We start from the raw sequence: 14,345 nt of genomic DNA on the forward strand, positions 1-14,345 counted from the left end.
TATTTTTATAGGCGGAGAGTCCTTTATATTTTTGTAGGCGGAGAGTCCTTTATATTTTTATAGCTGGAGAGTCCCTTAGATGTTTCTGTTACTTGTACATGTTCTCCTATACTGTAATAATGAGTTCTGTTTTGTATATGTACAAAAAACGGTAAAAGTCTCAGAAAGTGGTGAAAAAAAATTGCATAAAAGTTTTATATCCTCATAATCACGCAGACCTGTAGAACATTGTCGTCAGGTGACTTTTAACGCCCTATGACCACCTTAAAAGCAAATCCAAACCCATTATACCGTGATTTTTTTTTTGCTTTATTGTGGGTATGCATTTTTCATCTTTTTCCACCCACAAATCATTACAGCCCAGGAGTCTAATCAGAACATGATGTAACAAACAATACACATAAAAGAGAGAATATTGTCTTTTAGAGAAAGATTAGATAGCCTTAGTTAATCCTAATGTGACACATCCTTTCCCTGAATAGATAGCACCCTGTAGTTCAGAGGCTTCATTATGATTTGGCGATGCTCTCTGCGGGATTAAGATGGAAGTCCGTTATTGAAGTGCTTTTAGTAGCCATTCAGCAACGTAATAGATTGCTGAAAAGCAACCCTTTAAGACGTGACAAGTCTTTTCTGTTCATGATGCTAATCAAGTTGTTGAGTATATATATATATAAAAAGCAGGAATCTTCAGCACAACATTATCAAAAAAAATATTTTTTAGATCTGCCACAGGCCTTGCAAAAGAATGGTAAGAATGATCAGCTTAAGCTATCCACTCATAATATCTTTATCCATTCTATCCCAAGGCTTCCTGTTTTCCTTGTCAAAGTCTATTCGAAAAGCAGAGAATGACGTCTTGCTAGATACAATTACTCTAAGGAAAGCATTAAGGAATGGAGACACGATATACAAATCCTCAACTAACCCGCAAGACCAGTACTCTATGGATGAAGGAGAGGAGGAACGAAACATAAAGGTAAACAAACACTATAAATTTCATTCATTACAGAAAGTTTTTAATTAGTTGGAATATATTTTGAATAAGACATGATGTAAGCCTACATTTATTTTGCTTGAGCTTGAATGTTTTCCCTATTGCTGATTCCAAACCTTGTCCATCTTCAGAGCGCAGGATCTGAAAATACTTACTTCAGCCCTGATGTTAACCCATTAAATGTTGGGGTGAAACAGATTCCATTTTCGACACTCAAAAGCTCATCCCAAAATTCAGAGAATGGAGATGAAACTGTTGAGCTAACACATGAAAGAAGAGATATTGGGGAAGAAGAAAATGCAGCAAAGTTTCCAATTGGGAGAAGAGATTTTGATAGTAAGTACCGTATTAAAGATTTGGACAATTTTGTTCTATATGTAATACACAGTGTAACCTTTGCATAAGATCAACCTATAAAGACACTCCTTATCCCAACTAGATTTCCGATAGCTGTTATACATGTCTACCATATACAATGCCATTCTACCGATATCAAGTAAACTTGTCATCTTCTCTGAAGATTTAGTTTTCGTCGCCGCAGCTGCATGATTTGCTTCTAGACAGGCTGAATACATGTGGGAATTCCCTAACAAAAAAACAACCCCCACATGTACTCAGGTTATCTAACAGTCGCAAATCTTGCAGCTGCGGTGATAACTAAATCTCCGAGCACGCCAAAATACTCGGAGACCACCCTAGCATGCTCGGGGAAACCCGAGTAACCAGTATACTCGCTCATCACTAGAGGTCACTTTTAATGTAATTTTGGGTGATGATCTCAGAGGTGTGACCGTGCTATTTTCATAGCTACAGGTGCATCTCACAAAATTAGAATATCATCAAAAGTTAATTTATTTCAGTTCTTCAATAATAAAAAAAAAAAAAAAGTGAAGCGCAAACGTATCTCTGTTCTTGATTGGCCAGCACACTCGTCTGACCTTAACCCCCATAGAGAATCTATAGGGTATTGTCAAGAGGAAGATGAGAGACAACAGACCCGACAATACAGACCAGCTGAAGGCTGCTATGAAAGCAACCTGGGCTTCCATAACACCTCAGCAGTGCCACAGGCTGATAGCCTCCATGCCACGCCACATTGATGCAGTAACTGATGCCAAAAGGTGCCCTGACCAAGTATTGAGTGGATTTACTGAATATACATTTTAGTAGGCCTACATTTCGGATTTTAAAATCATTTTTTCAAGCTGGTGTTATAAAGTATTCTAATTTACTGAGATAATTAATTTTGGATTTTCATTGGCTGTAAACCATAATCATCAACATTAACAGAAATAAACTCTTGAAATAGATCACTCTGTAATGACTTATGAGTTTCACTTTTTGTATTGAACTGAAATAAATTAACTTTTTGATGATATTCTAATTTTGTGAGATGCACCTGTATATAGGTTGAAAAAAAAAAAAAAAAGACTCCAGTCCATCAAGTTTAACCTTTCTTATTGTCCATCGCTACATTATTTATAACCTACAATGCCATTTGTTTTTTTTTTAAATGAGCGAACGTGCTGGGATAAGTTGTTATCCAAGCATGTTTGTGTGCAGAGTGTCTTTGGCGTGTTTGAAAAATATGTTCAAGTCCCCGCGGCTGCATGTCTTGTGGCTGTTCGACAGCGTAACACATATAGGGATTGCCTAACAAACAGGTAATCCTTGCATGCATTGCGACTGTTCAACAGGCGCGAGACATGCAACCGCTAGAACTCGAACATATTTTTCAAACACGCCAAAGACACTCAAGGACACGAGCCCATTCGCTCATTACTACTAATGAAGTGTCAAAGAAAAGTAGAGATCTTAAAAACTTTAAAGAATTGATATAAAATGAGTAGGACCCACTGGGAGATATAGAAGCGCTCTTGCACTATTGTACAACATTTTTTATAATGGAACTAAAACAATAGGAAAAGCGGAATTGCATCCACAAAAAGATGGGGGACTGTCTGTTCCCATGCACAAGATTCCCTTGCGTTACAAGTTTTGCTTTCAGGGTGATGTCGTATATAACATCAACTGAAACCAACTGTGACTTTTATGAAGCAGCCATGCACAGAGATATATTATGCCAACATTTGGGCACAAATTGTGTCCGAATGCATTGTATGAGCCCTACACATATGCTTTGGATACTGTTCCTTGACCTTTTGTAGAGAAAGGTGCGATTTAGCATGTGACTGGTTGCCAAAAATTTGGCACAAAGTAAACTCAGTAATAGGTGGTGTAAAATTAGGCTGGGCAGTCAAAAAAATATGATTGGTTCATCAAACAGCATGAACCATAAACTGTCTAGTCTGAGATTGCGATCTATGAATTAGATAAACTAAGTAAATCTAGCCCCAGTGAGGAAATAGTTTGTGGAAAAAGTTGTAAAGGTACCTTCACACATAACGATATCGTTGCTTTTTGTGACGTAGCAACGATATCGTTAAGGAAATCGTTATGTGTGACAGCAGGGCCGGCGTCAGCACCCGGCACAGCAGGCAAATGCCGGGGCCTTGGGAAGAAAGGGGGGCCCACTAGCAGCTGGGAGAGCAGAGCAGGAGATAACATGCTCTCTCCGCCCACAAAGTCACTGCTGGCTGCGTTCTCTTAACCCCTATGTGCCAGCTCTGACACAAGCATCTTCTCACTCAGTCTGTGCAGCCAGGCAGGCACACATAGGGGTTAAGAGAAGGCAGCCAGCGTGACTGTTTGTGGGCGGAGAGAGCAGTTCTCTGCTCTGGCCCCTGGCTGGCTGCAGACAGTGCTGCTGAGCTGAACTTATCAGGAAGATTCCGGAGGAGCTAGTCCTACCAGAGTGCAAAGGTATCCAGCAATAATTGCAGTTGGTCCTGTGGCTCAGTCTGCTGCTGTCTGTCTCTGCTGCCTAAAAATGTGGGTGATGTCTGGAGGAGCAGCTGGTGGGGTGCAGCCTGCAGCCACCCAGCTCTCCCAGAACCCCAGAATACATGCATGCTGCACCAAACCTGCACCAGTGGGGTAGGAAGAAGCTTAACCCCTTCCCATCTGTATGAAGGTTATTGCTAAACCTTAAATATAACAATCTGACCCGCATAAATGGGGTTAACCAGATGCCAGGAGGAAGGGGAGCTGCTGCCATGTGGGCTGTAGGTTGGGGCCCCGTGGCCCCAGGCTGGTGACTGGAGGGACTCTGCCCAGTGCTGGCATGTGGGTGATTTCTGCTCCGGAGTCTCAGCTTCTCTCCTCCAGGTCACACTGTGCAGTCACAGCAACATTGGTTGTGTCTGTCCAGGTCCCAGCAGCTGCCACTGCTCCCACCAAGGACATGGCATCACTTAACCCTTCCCCTGCAGCCACCAGCAACAAATCCACATTATTCCTTGATTAAATCAGGTTCCAACCCAATAGAGGAGCAGACATTTCCTGCTGCCATTAGGGTCCGGGAGGGGGTGACATTGGCTGCCCTGCTACTCTGTAGTGGGAGGTGACAAGTGTAACATGGGGTAACGATGAAGGAGAAATGCACAGGATAATAGTGAGAGCGACAGAGGGCAGTGTATGGTATGGAGCAGTCACGGGTGGGCTGCAGGATCCCCCCATACTGTACATGATTGCTCGGGACAGGGAGGCGTTTAATGAGCTTCTAATGACGGGGCACTAATTGGGTCATTAGGGTTTGTGGAAAGGATTCAGCATCAGGTCCCTCATTAATGCCCGAGCGATGTTACTTTGTAGCACAGATCTGTTAGGGCCGCAAATCAAACAACGTTGTTTATGTAGAAAAGTCTTTGTTTCATAGAAAAACTCAAAACAGAAAAGATTTTCTGATACAACAACGCCCTGCTCACGACACTGCACAGCACCTCTCCTGTATATATACACTGCACAGCACCTTTCCCCCTGTATATATACACTGCACAGCACCTTTCCTCCTGTATGTATACATTGCACAGCACCTCTCCTGTATATATACACTGCACAGCACCTTTCCTCCTGTATATATACACTGCACAGTACCACTCCTCCTGTCCTGTATATATACACTGCAGAATTTACAATAGCTGTCACTCATGTAAGAAGTGAAATCTGGCATTGTACTATACATTTCTCTGCCATATCTGTGCATCATAAATCGGGTATGTGTTAAAGGGGGGGGGCCCACTGAGACTCTTTCGCCCGGGGCCCTCAAAAACCTGGAGCCGGCCCTGTGTGACAGCGACCAACGACCAGGCCCCTGCTGGGAGATCGTTGGTCGCTGAACAAAGTCCAGAACTTTATTTCGTCGCTGGATCTCCCGTGGACATCGCTGGATCGGCGTGTGTGACACCGATCCAGCGATGTCTTCACTGGTAACCAGGGTAAACATCGGGTAACTAAGCGCAGGGCCGCGCTTAGTAACCCGATGTTTACCCTGGTTACCAGCATAAAAGTAAAAAAAAAAACACTACATACTTACCTACCGCTGTCTGTCCCCGGCGCTGTGCTCTGCACTCCTCCTGTACTGGCTGTGAGCGTCGGTCAGCCGGAAAGCAGAGCGGTGACGTCACCGCTCTGCTTTCCGGCCGCTGTGCTCACAGCCAGTACAGGAGGAGTGCAGAGAAGCAGAGCGCCGGGGACAGACAGCGGTAGGTAAGTATGTAGTGTTTTTTTTTTTTAACTTTTACGCTGGTAACCAGGGTAAACATCGGGTTACTAAGCGCGGCCCTGCGCTTAGTTACCCGATGTTTACCCTGGTTACCCGGGGACTTCGGGATCGTTGGTCGCTGGAGAGCTGTCTGTGTGACAGCTCTCCAGCGACCAAACAGCGACGCTGCAGCGATCCGGATCGTTGTCGGTATCGCTGCAGCATCGCTTAATGTGAAGGGGCCTTAAGACTGCGGTCCTACAAGGTAGTCGGTATGTGATGTAGGGGAATCATACATGTCATGGCTGCTTTCAGCTGTATTATCAAAGATTTATTGTAGACTGATGATTATTGTTAATGGACAATAAAAGTAAGCAATTTGGAATGAAATTCAAATAAAAGAAATGAGAACACTAGGGATGGACGGACCCGTGGAAATTCGAGTTTGTTGGGTTCGACCAAACTATAGTTGCTCATCTCTAAACAACACTCCATTAAAACATGTGAAAACACACTTACCGTATATACTCGAGTATAAGCCGAGAATTTCAGCCCATTTTTTTAGGCTGAAACTGCCCCTCTTGGCTTATACTCGAGTCATACCCAGGGGTTGGCAGGGGAGGGGGAGCGGCAGCTGTCTAATAATACTCACCTGCTCCTGGTGCGGTCCCTGGTTCTCCGGGCGCTGACAGCCTCTTCCTGTAGTGAGCGGTCACATGGTACCGCTCGTTACAGTAATGAATATGGACTCCACTCTCATAGGGGTGGAGCCGCATATTCACTACTGTAATGAGCGGAACCGTGTGACCACTCACTACAGGAAGAAGCTGTCGGCGCCAGGGAACAGACGTGCAGGGACCGCACCAGGAGCAGGTGAGTATGGCGGGGTAGTGCGCTATATTCACCTATTCCCCGTTCCAATGTCGGCGCCGCTGTGTCTTCTGCGTCCTCTGAACTGTCGCTCAGGTCAGAGGGCGCGATGACGCGATTAGTACGCGCCGCCCTCTGCCTTAACAGTCAGTGCAGAGGACGGGGAAGACACAGCGGCGCCGAAGGTCAACCGGGAAAGGTGAGTATAGCAAGTGCCGGGGGCCTGAGAGGTGAGTATGTGATTTTTAATTTTTTTTAATCGCAGAAACAGCATATGGGGCAAATATCTGTATGGAGCATCTTATGGGGCAAATATCTGTATGGAGCATCTTCTGGGGCCATGTACAGCATTATATGGGGCAAATATCTGTATGGGGCCATGTGCAGCATTACATGGGGAAAATATCTGTATGGAGCATCTTCTGGGGCCATGTACAGCATTATATGGGGCAAATATCTGTATGGGGCCATGTGCAGCATTATATGGGGCAAATATCTCTATGGAGCATCTTATGGGGCCATAATCCGCATTTGTGGAGCATTATACAGGACAAATGTGTCTATGGAGCATCTTATGGGGCCATAATCAGCATTTGTGCAGCACTGTATGGGGCAAATGTGTCTATGGAGCATCTTATGGGGCCATAATCAACATTTGTGCAGCATTATATGGAGCATATTTTAATATGGATCATCTTTTGGAGCCCATCATAAACTGTATGGAGCATTATATGGGGCTCCTGATTCAATATGGATTTTCAAAAACACAAACTACTGATGTCTCAATTAGTTTTACTTTTATTGGTATCTTTTTATTTTTTAAATTTACCAGTAGCTGCTGCATTTTCCACCCTAGGCTTATACTTGAGTCATTAAGTTTTCCCAGTTTTTTGTGGCAAAATTAGGGGGGGGGGGGGTCGGCTTATACTTGAGTATATACTGTAGATTCACATTTAGGGGCAGCTGAAACCATCGAGGGATCAATCTGCATGGGAGACTAGTCGGACAGGTGCCGACTGCCCGCTCTTTCCACTGGATTGACAAGTCTCTCTCCAAAAGTGTATAGAAGGAGACCTATCACTCAAGAGCAGAAAGTGGGGAGAAGTTACCGGGGACCTGCCAGTCACTGGTAGCTATGAAGCGATATTTTTCTCTGAAACGCTGCAGTGTTTCAGAGTTAGACATACATGGCTGAAAATGTGTACTGTGCCTGATATATACTGCCCGTGGATCGGGCACCATGCATCAGCGGTCAGGTTCCCCAGTTTCATCTAGTATGTTGTATTATCAAATATACTTTCTATATCAATTCATTAAAAAAAAAAAATCTGTTCTCATCTGCGCCGGACACCTAAGTGGAGGACTGATGATGGTTACAGTGGGATGAGGGGGTCTGTCTTGTAACAAGCTAGGCACCTGTGCAACAATCACATCACACATGTGGTGAGAAAACTTAATACAGAAAGTATAGGAATCTATAACTTATTATACACAAAATAAAAAATGTCATGAACCTGGAATATCCCATAAGGGTTTGCTGTGATATTATTTAGACTACACATTTAATGTTAAGGCAGAGATGAAGCACTGTGGAATTGTACCATGGAGTCCGCAACACGAATGCATTACAAACATTTGAAATGTAACCCTTATTTTCATTTTTGCACTTTTATTTTTTTCTCCCAGAGCCATGACTATTTTTTCCTGTCAATATAGCATGAGGGCATCAATTTGTTGGATGAGTTGTCATTTTGAATGACACAATTCATTTTATGACTTCCTGAAATAAAAAAAAAAATAAAAAAGGGGGGGGGGGCATTTCTCAGGTCACAACGATTACATGAATATCAAATAGTATGTGTATATATTAGAATTTGACGAAGGCGCAAGCCGAAACGCGCGTCAGGGTGGACGCCACTCGGATGTAGGAACGCCATTGCTATGTTAGTTACCATACTAAGAGATTTAGTTTATTATGTCTTACACTATGAAGTGTCTTACCACATATGGGTTCACTATGATATGAACATCTTCATATAGACTACGATGTATATGGAAGTCTTGTGGTATTTAATAAAAAAAAAAAAGCATTGAGGATTGCCCTGGCACTGTATTTATTAGGCACATTTGGACTCCCTATTGTGATATTTAGGTTTGAGTCTTCCCATATAATTATTAACATATTGTACTGGACCTTGTTTCTTCCTTTCCATAACAATATACATCCTGAGTGTGCATCCTATTTTTCCTGTTCTTTGTATTTTATTTTTATCTGGTATTTTAATAAGATTTTTTATACTGTTGTACTGATACCCCTGTTGCTATTACTATCTTAATAAATTACTATATATATTATTGGGACGTTTTTGGTCGGTTGTTTTCTTCTCCCTCCTTCATTTCGTAGAATTTTATATGCAGACACAAATATAATATACTAGATGGCAGCCCGATTCTAAAGAATCGGGAGTCTAGAATCCATATATACTTGAAATTCGGCAGGAGCTTGAAGAGCAACGTCACTGGGCCCGCCTCCACGCAGTAGAAACTTGCTGTGAGGTAAAAATTCAAAAATCACACCAAAATGGCGGGCGGAGTGTGTCACAGTACGGCACGTTTCTGATTGGTCGCTCGCAGCAGGCGGCAACCAATCAGACACTGGACACTGTTGACGTCACTTATCTCCGGACATTAGCTCCGGACATTAGCTCCAGACATTAGCTCCGGACAAAGCCACGGAAGTTGGCACAAATTGCAGGAAGTAGTATTCTAGGCAATTAATCTCCGGACATTAGCTCCGGACATTAGCTCCGGACAAAGCCACGGAAGTTGGCACAAATTGCAGGAAGTAGTATTCTAGGCAATTATATATAAGATTGTGTGTAGATATGTAGACAGTAGAATACATTTCATAGAAAAACTTAGAAAATAATGATGCAAACCAAGTGTTTTTTTTTTTTTTTAATAACAGTAAGTTCCAATGCTGGGATTTTTTGTATTAATACCACTTTGGGGTTTTGTCTGCTTTGTATTGTATTTTATGGGAGGGAGGGGAACTGAAGGGACTTAAATACCTAAATTCTAGCATCTTGATTATTTCCCTGTGTTTCTTCTTGATGACGTTCACATTATTAAATAAATATTTTAATATTTCATACACTGCAATTAGCATTTTAAATTTTTCTTCATTTTGACATTTGTTTAGGGAATGAAGAAATATTCAAAATTTTGTTATGAAATATGTATTACACATATTATAGATATGTCATTCCTTAAAGGGAACCTGTCAGTAGGATTGTGCTCAGTAACCTACAGACAGGTGTCAGGTCGGCGCTGTTATACTGATTACAATGATACCTTGGTTGATGAAATCTTTCTTGTGGTTGTTTAATCTTCAGTTTCAGTTTGAGTTAATGAGATTTTCGCGCTCCAAGGCGGCCTGTGGGGTGTGGTCTTCATTTGGTGCTCCGATTAGGTATTCATACTGATGTCTTATGACAGGTTACTGATCCCTCACTGACCTGGCCAATATTTTACATACTGATTATTATATGTATTGAAAAAAAAAAAATCACATTCAGCAGACACCGGCGCTGTAGCATAATATGCATATTTTTGTCTTCTTTACACATAGTTTTGACTAAGAAAATTGAAACAAAAATAAAATGGCGCCAGCAGCCACACCTGCGCAGTAGCATCTATCGGGTTTTGTAGAACAGGCGCCGCCTTTTAGACAGAAAAAAAAAAATTAGGCTTCACTAAGATCCCAGTGGCATCTATCGGAATGGTGCTACTGTGCAAGTGCCACCGTCTTGATTGAGCTTCATTTTTTTTCTCTGCCAAAATGGCGGCACCTGCGTATTAGCAGCTGTCGGAACGCGATAGATACTACTTTGATGGCGCCATTTTGTTTGGGAAAAAAAAAAAGAAAACTATATGTCACCCAGTATAACGGCTCCGACCTGACACTATGTGTAGGTTAAATGTGCACAATCTTACAGGTTCCCTTTAACATTGAAATTGCAACAGCAATAAGCAAGAGTTGTGAAATTATTGAAATCACTGGATTGATAGAATCATTACAGATATGCAAATAATGGAAAAATTAACATCAAAACCTTAAATTTATTCATTATAGAGTATGAGCGCCACATGCAGAAATACGCACATTTACAAGCCTTGGCTGCCATCATTGAGATTATTAATGGTTGCCTGAGGGATGTTCTACTATGCTGAATGCATTTTGAAATGCAAATCATTGAGAATCGCGCTGACAGCTCTTTGCAATTGCCGCCCAATGACATTCCAGATGCGCTCTCTGGGAGACAAGTCTGTAGACTATGGTAGAAAGCAGACCACAAACGTTGTTCACAGTAGCACGATCAACATGCGGCCCTGCATGGTCATGTTGAAAAACTGCTCCTGGGACACCTTGAAAAAAATAAAAATGGCCATAACACTAGTTTGAAAACCAAATCAATGCGACGCTGAGCTGTTCGTATACCTGGAATGAAGACTAGAAGAGTCTGAATACCATATATTATGACCCCACCACACAATCCTGGGAGAAGGTAGTGTGATGTTCCCTTTTGAGTGCCTCTTCATAGCATTGCCCACATGGTCTCAACACATTTGAAGAATGGCATGTATTAATTCATTCTGTAGTGCAAGTGAAATTAAACATATAACAAGTCCAAGACATCAGTATCAACATAAACCAACAAAAGGTGTTTGTACAATACTGGGTTGTGAGCCGGATGTCCAGCTAAAGATGTTACATTGACCTCAAACCACTGTTTTCAAATGTCATCATGTTGCAGAGCAAGAAGAGTCCAGTTTTGTTCTGAATGCAATGAGAGCTGGAGATTGGTCTAGAGACAACATGAACACCACAATGAAAGTCTTCACAAGGGAACATGAAGGTGTTCCTAAGAACCTCTTTTCGGCACACCATCACCAGGTTGCATGTTGCTTCTGCCATCATTGGCAGTGTCTCTAGATTTGGAAAGTCATTGGTCAACAATTGCAAAAAAAAAAAAAAAAAAAGCTGCCAGCAGTGGCTCTTGCTTTGGGTGCCCAAGTGCATTCAGGGTGGCAGAACATTTCTCAGACAACCATTAACCTCATTAATAGCATGTGAAGGTGAGTAAGTGTGGGTATTTCTACATATAACGCTTATTCTTCATTCTGAGTAAATTAAGCAGTATCTGAAAATCTGATTTTTTTTAAATCAATTAGCATATCATTAACATGTCTATCAACCCTGCGAATTTCATAGTCACAAAAAGAAAAAAAACTAATACTTTAATTGTTTAGGAATGTATAATGTACTGTAGCCAGACTGCTCTAGTCTTTATTCCAGGTACACCAACAGTTACGCGTTAATTTGATTTGGTTGGGAAACCAGTGGCTTGGCCATTCCTCTGAAGATGGCCAAGAAGTGGTTTCTCCAACACGAAAATGCCAGACCACACATTACATGTGCTATTGTGAGCAGCCTGCATGACCTAAATGTAGTATCATGGCCTGCAGCATCTCTGGCTTGTTTCTTATTGCACACGTTGGAGATGCCATTGGTCAGCAATTTCAAAGGGAGCTGCCAGCAGCAGATCTTGGTGATTTGTTTACCCAAGTTGTGGCAGAACATTCCTAAGACAACCACTTGTAACCTCATCAATAGTATGCCAAAGGCTCACCTATAACACTGAATACACAAAAGTTAAAAAATAAAGTGGTCTTCATTTTTTTATCATTTCCATAATTTCATGTTTCCTTATTGATCTTCCAATTTCAGTTATTTATGTTTTTCTACATTACTGACTGGTTTCCTTAGAGGACTTGAATCTGCAAACCACTTGATCACCCATTCAATACAAAAGGCACAACAGTGTAATATTAGAATGACAAAGGGTGGGCTTCATAGGAGAAGTAATAATATGGTAGGAAAAAAAAACTCTTTAGTAGGCCCACGGCTGCCACATCAATCAGCTGCATGGAGAAGGCTCAGTGCCTCTGTATATAGTGAGTGCAAGGCTGCCATCGCTATGGGGTTGATGAAAGTTTGGTAGGCAAGACTCAATGCTCACCCCCACAGTGACCATCAATACGTCTTTTTACTGACCATACATATCAAACAATAGCATCCTCCGGCTGGAGAGAAAAAAAAAAAAAAAAAAAAATTATATATATATATATATATATATATATATATATATATATATATATATATATATATATATATATTTATTATATCTCGTTGGCTAGTCTGAGTATTCTAACCAAAGGTATTTCCCTATAGGCAAGAAAGAAAGTGAGATTCTTGGGAAAGCTACTAAATCATCTGTTTTCTCTCCAGTGCTCCGATGCATGCTGGGAAGAGTTTATCGACCTTGCTGGCAGATATGATGTACCGGAGATACTCACATTGTGGTCCCCAGAAAAATGACGAGTGCCTGCGGAACTGAAGCTTGTGTGGAAATGACAAGAGCCAAGATTAGATTTTGCATCATTTATTAATGTAAATAAAAAACAAATCTGTGAGATGTAAACATGTCCATTTACTAAAAATTAAATAAAATACATTAAAGATTAAAACTGAAAATAAATAACATTTACCAAATACGCGACAAAACCAGTAACTTGCTAACAGAACAAAAGATGCACAGAATTTAACAAATTTACAGACGGAAAAAGCTTGTAAGCTTAGCTTGACCTGCAATCTGTGTTTTCGCTGCAGATTTACTGTTCTTTTTAGCCATGCTTGCCATCTCCTTCGATTTATTAGGTGGTGCAGTTTTCTTTTGTGCAGGTTCATCATCGAGGTAGTTATGGTTTGCACCATTATCAAATTGTTTCCTTTTTGTACTTTTTCGTAAAGGGGCCTTTTTAGCCTTTGCTTTGACAACTGTGGGGTCCCTATTTCCAGAATTTATTTGCAAAGATATTTTTTCTTTTGGCACATCACCTAAAATAAAAAAAAACAAAAGATCAGCCTTCAAAAAAGAAAAAAAAAAAAAAAAAAAAGTGCATTCATGTTCACCAAGGCCTTAATCTGCAGAACTACAAATATCATTGAAGTAATCAACGTGCTCTCACGCTCGTTAAGGCAAAGCCTTAAAGGGACTCTGTCACCTGAATTTGGCGGGACTGGTTTTGGGTCATATGGGCGGAGTTTTCGGGTGTTTGATTCACCCTTTCCTTACCCGCTGGCTGCAATATTGGATTGAAGTTCATTCTCTGTCCTCCATAGTACACGCCTGCGCAAAGCAATCTTGCCTTGTGCAGGCGTGTACTATGGAGGACAGAGAATGAACTTCAATCCAATATTGCAGCCAGCATGCAGCCAGCGGGTAAGGAAAGGGTGAATCAAACACCCGAAAACTCCGCCCCTATGACCGAAAACCAGTCCCGCCAAATTCAGGTGACAGAGTCCCTTTAAGATGAGTTTTTGCTGCACAAGAAAGCAGCGCATTACATATAGCTCCATCAAATCAAATAGACGTTATAAAAATTGCGTCCATTGTGGGGTATTTTATGCATCATAAATAGTGGTGAGCGAGTATACTCCTTGCTCGGGTGGTCTCCGAGTATTTGTTAGTGTTCGGAGATTTAGTTTTCATCGCCTCAGCTGAATGATTTACTGCTACTAGCCAGCCTGAATACATGTGGGGGTTGTCTGGTTGATAGGGAATCCCCACTCAGCCTGGCTAGTAGCTGTAAATCATATTCAGCTGCTGTGATGAAAACTTAATCTCCGAACACTAACAAATACTTGGAGATCACCAGAGCAACGAGTATACTCGCTCACCACTAATCATAAACTGACATTGTGTGTTTCTTAAATCCACAATGCAGTTAATTGAGTTTATTTGTGGAGTT

At 41.6% G+C, this 14,345-nt stretch overlaps 2 protein-coding genes across 4 annotated transcripts in view; one reads left to right on the forward strand and one right to left on the reverse strand.

Annotated features, from left to right (window-relative positions):
• The first annotated feature begins 667 nt into the window (after nt 1-667).
• Nucleotides 668-13,015, forward strand: PMCH (pro-melanin concentrating hormone). Its single transcript, XM_069764273.1, has 3 exons — nt 668-979; nt 1,129-1,333; nt 12,823-13,015. Exons 1-3 carry the CDS (start codon nt 749-751, stop codon nt 12,870-12,872), a joined length of 486 nt encoding a protein of 161 aa, XP_069620374.1. The 5' UTR covers nt 668-748; the 3' UTR covers nt 12,873-13,015.
• Nucleotides 12,961-14,345, reverse strand: part of PARPBP (PARP1 binding protein) — a 76,284-nt gene continuing 74,899 nt past the window's right edge. For all 3 annotated transcript variants that reach the window (XM_069764269.1, XM_069764267.1, XM_069764268.1), the window contains one exon: nt 12,961-13,431. In XM_069764269.1, coding sequence (XP_069620370.1) covers nt 13,396-13,431 — 36 coding nt within the window. In that variant the 3' untranslated portion in view covers nt 12,961-13,395. The remainder of the gene's footprint in view (nt 13,432-14,345) is intronic.

The sequence above is a fragment of the Ranitomeya imitator genome, chromosome 4 (assembly GCF_032444005.1).
Source record: "Ranitomeya imitator isolate aRanImi1 chromosome 4, aRanImi1.pri, whole genome shotgun sequence".
NCBI classification, from domain to species: Eukaryota; Metazoa; Chordata; class Amphibia; order Anura; family Dendrobatidae; genus Ranitomeya; species Ranitomeya imitator.

What these genes read in the sequence shown, in the direction of transcription:
- PMCH (XM_069764273.1), top strand. Translation starts at nt 749, where the DNA reads ATGGTAAGAATGATCAGCTTAAGCTATCCACTCATAATATCTTTATCC. An exon ending in AGGAGGAACGAAACATAAAG is followed by an intron (nt 980 to 1,128) that starts GTAAACAAACAC and finishes GTCCATCTTCAG; the next exon opens with AGCGCAGGATCTGAAAATAC. An exon ending in TGGGAGAAGAGATTTTGATA is followed by an intron (nt 1,334 to 12,822) that starts GTAAGTACCGTA and finishes TTTTCTCTCCAG; the next exon opens with TGCTCCGATGCATGCTGGGA.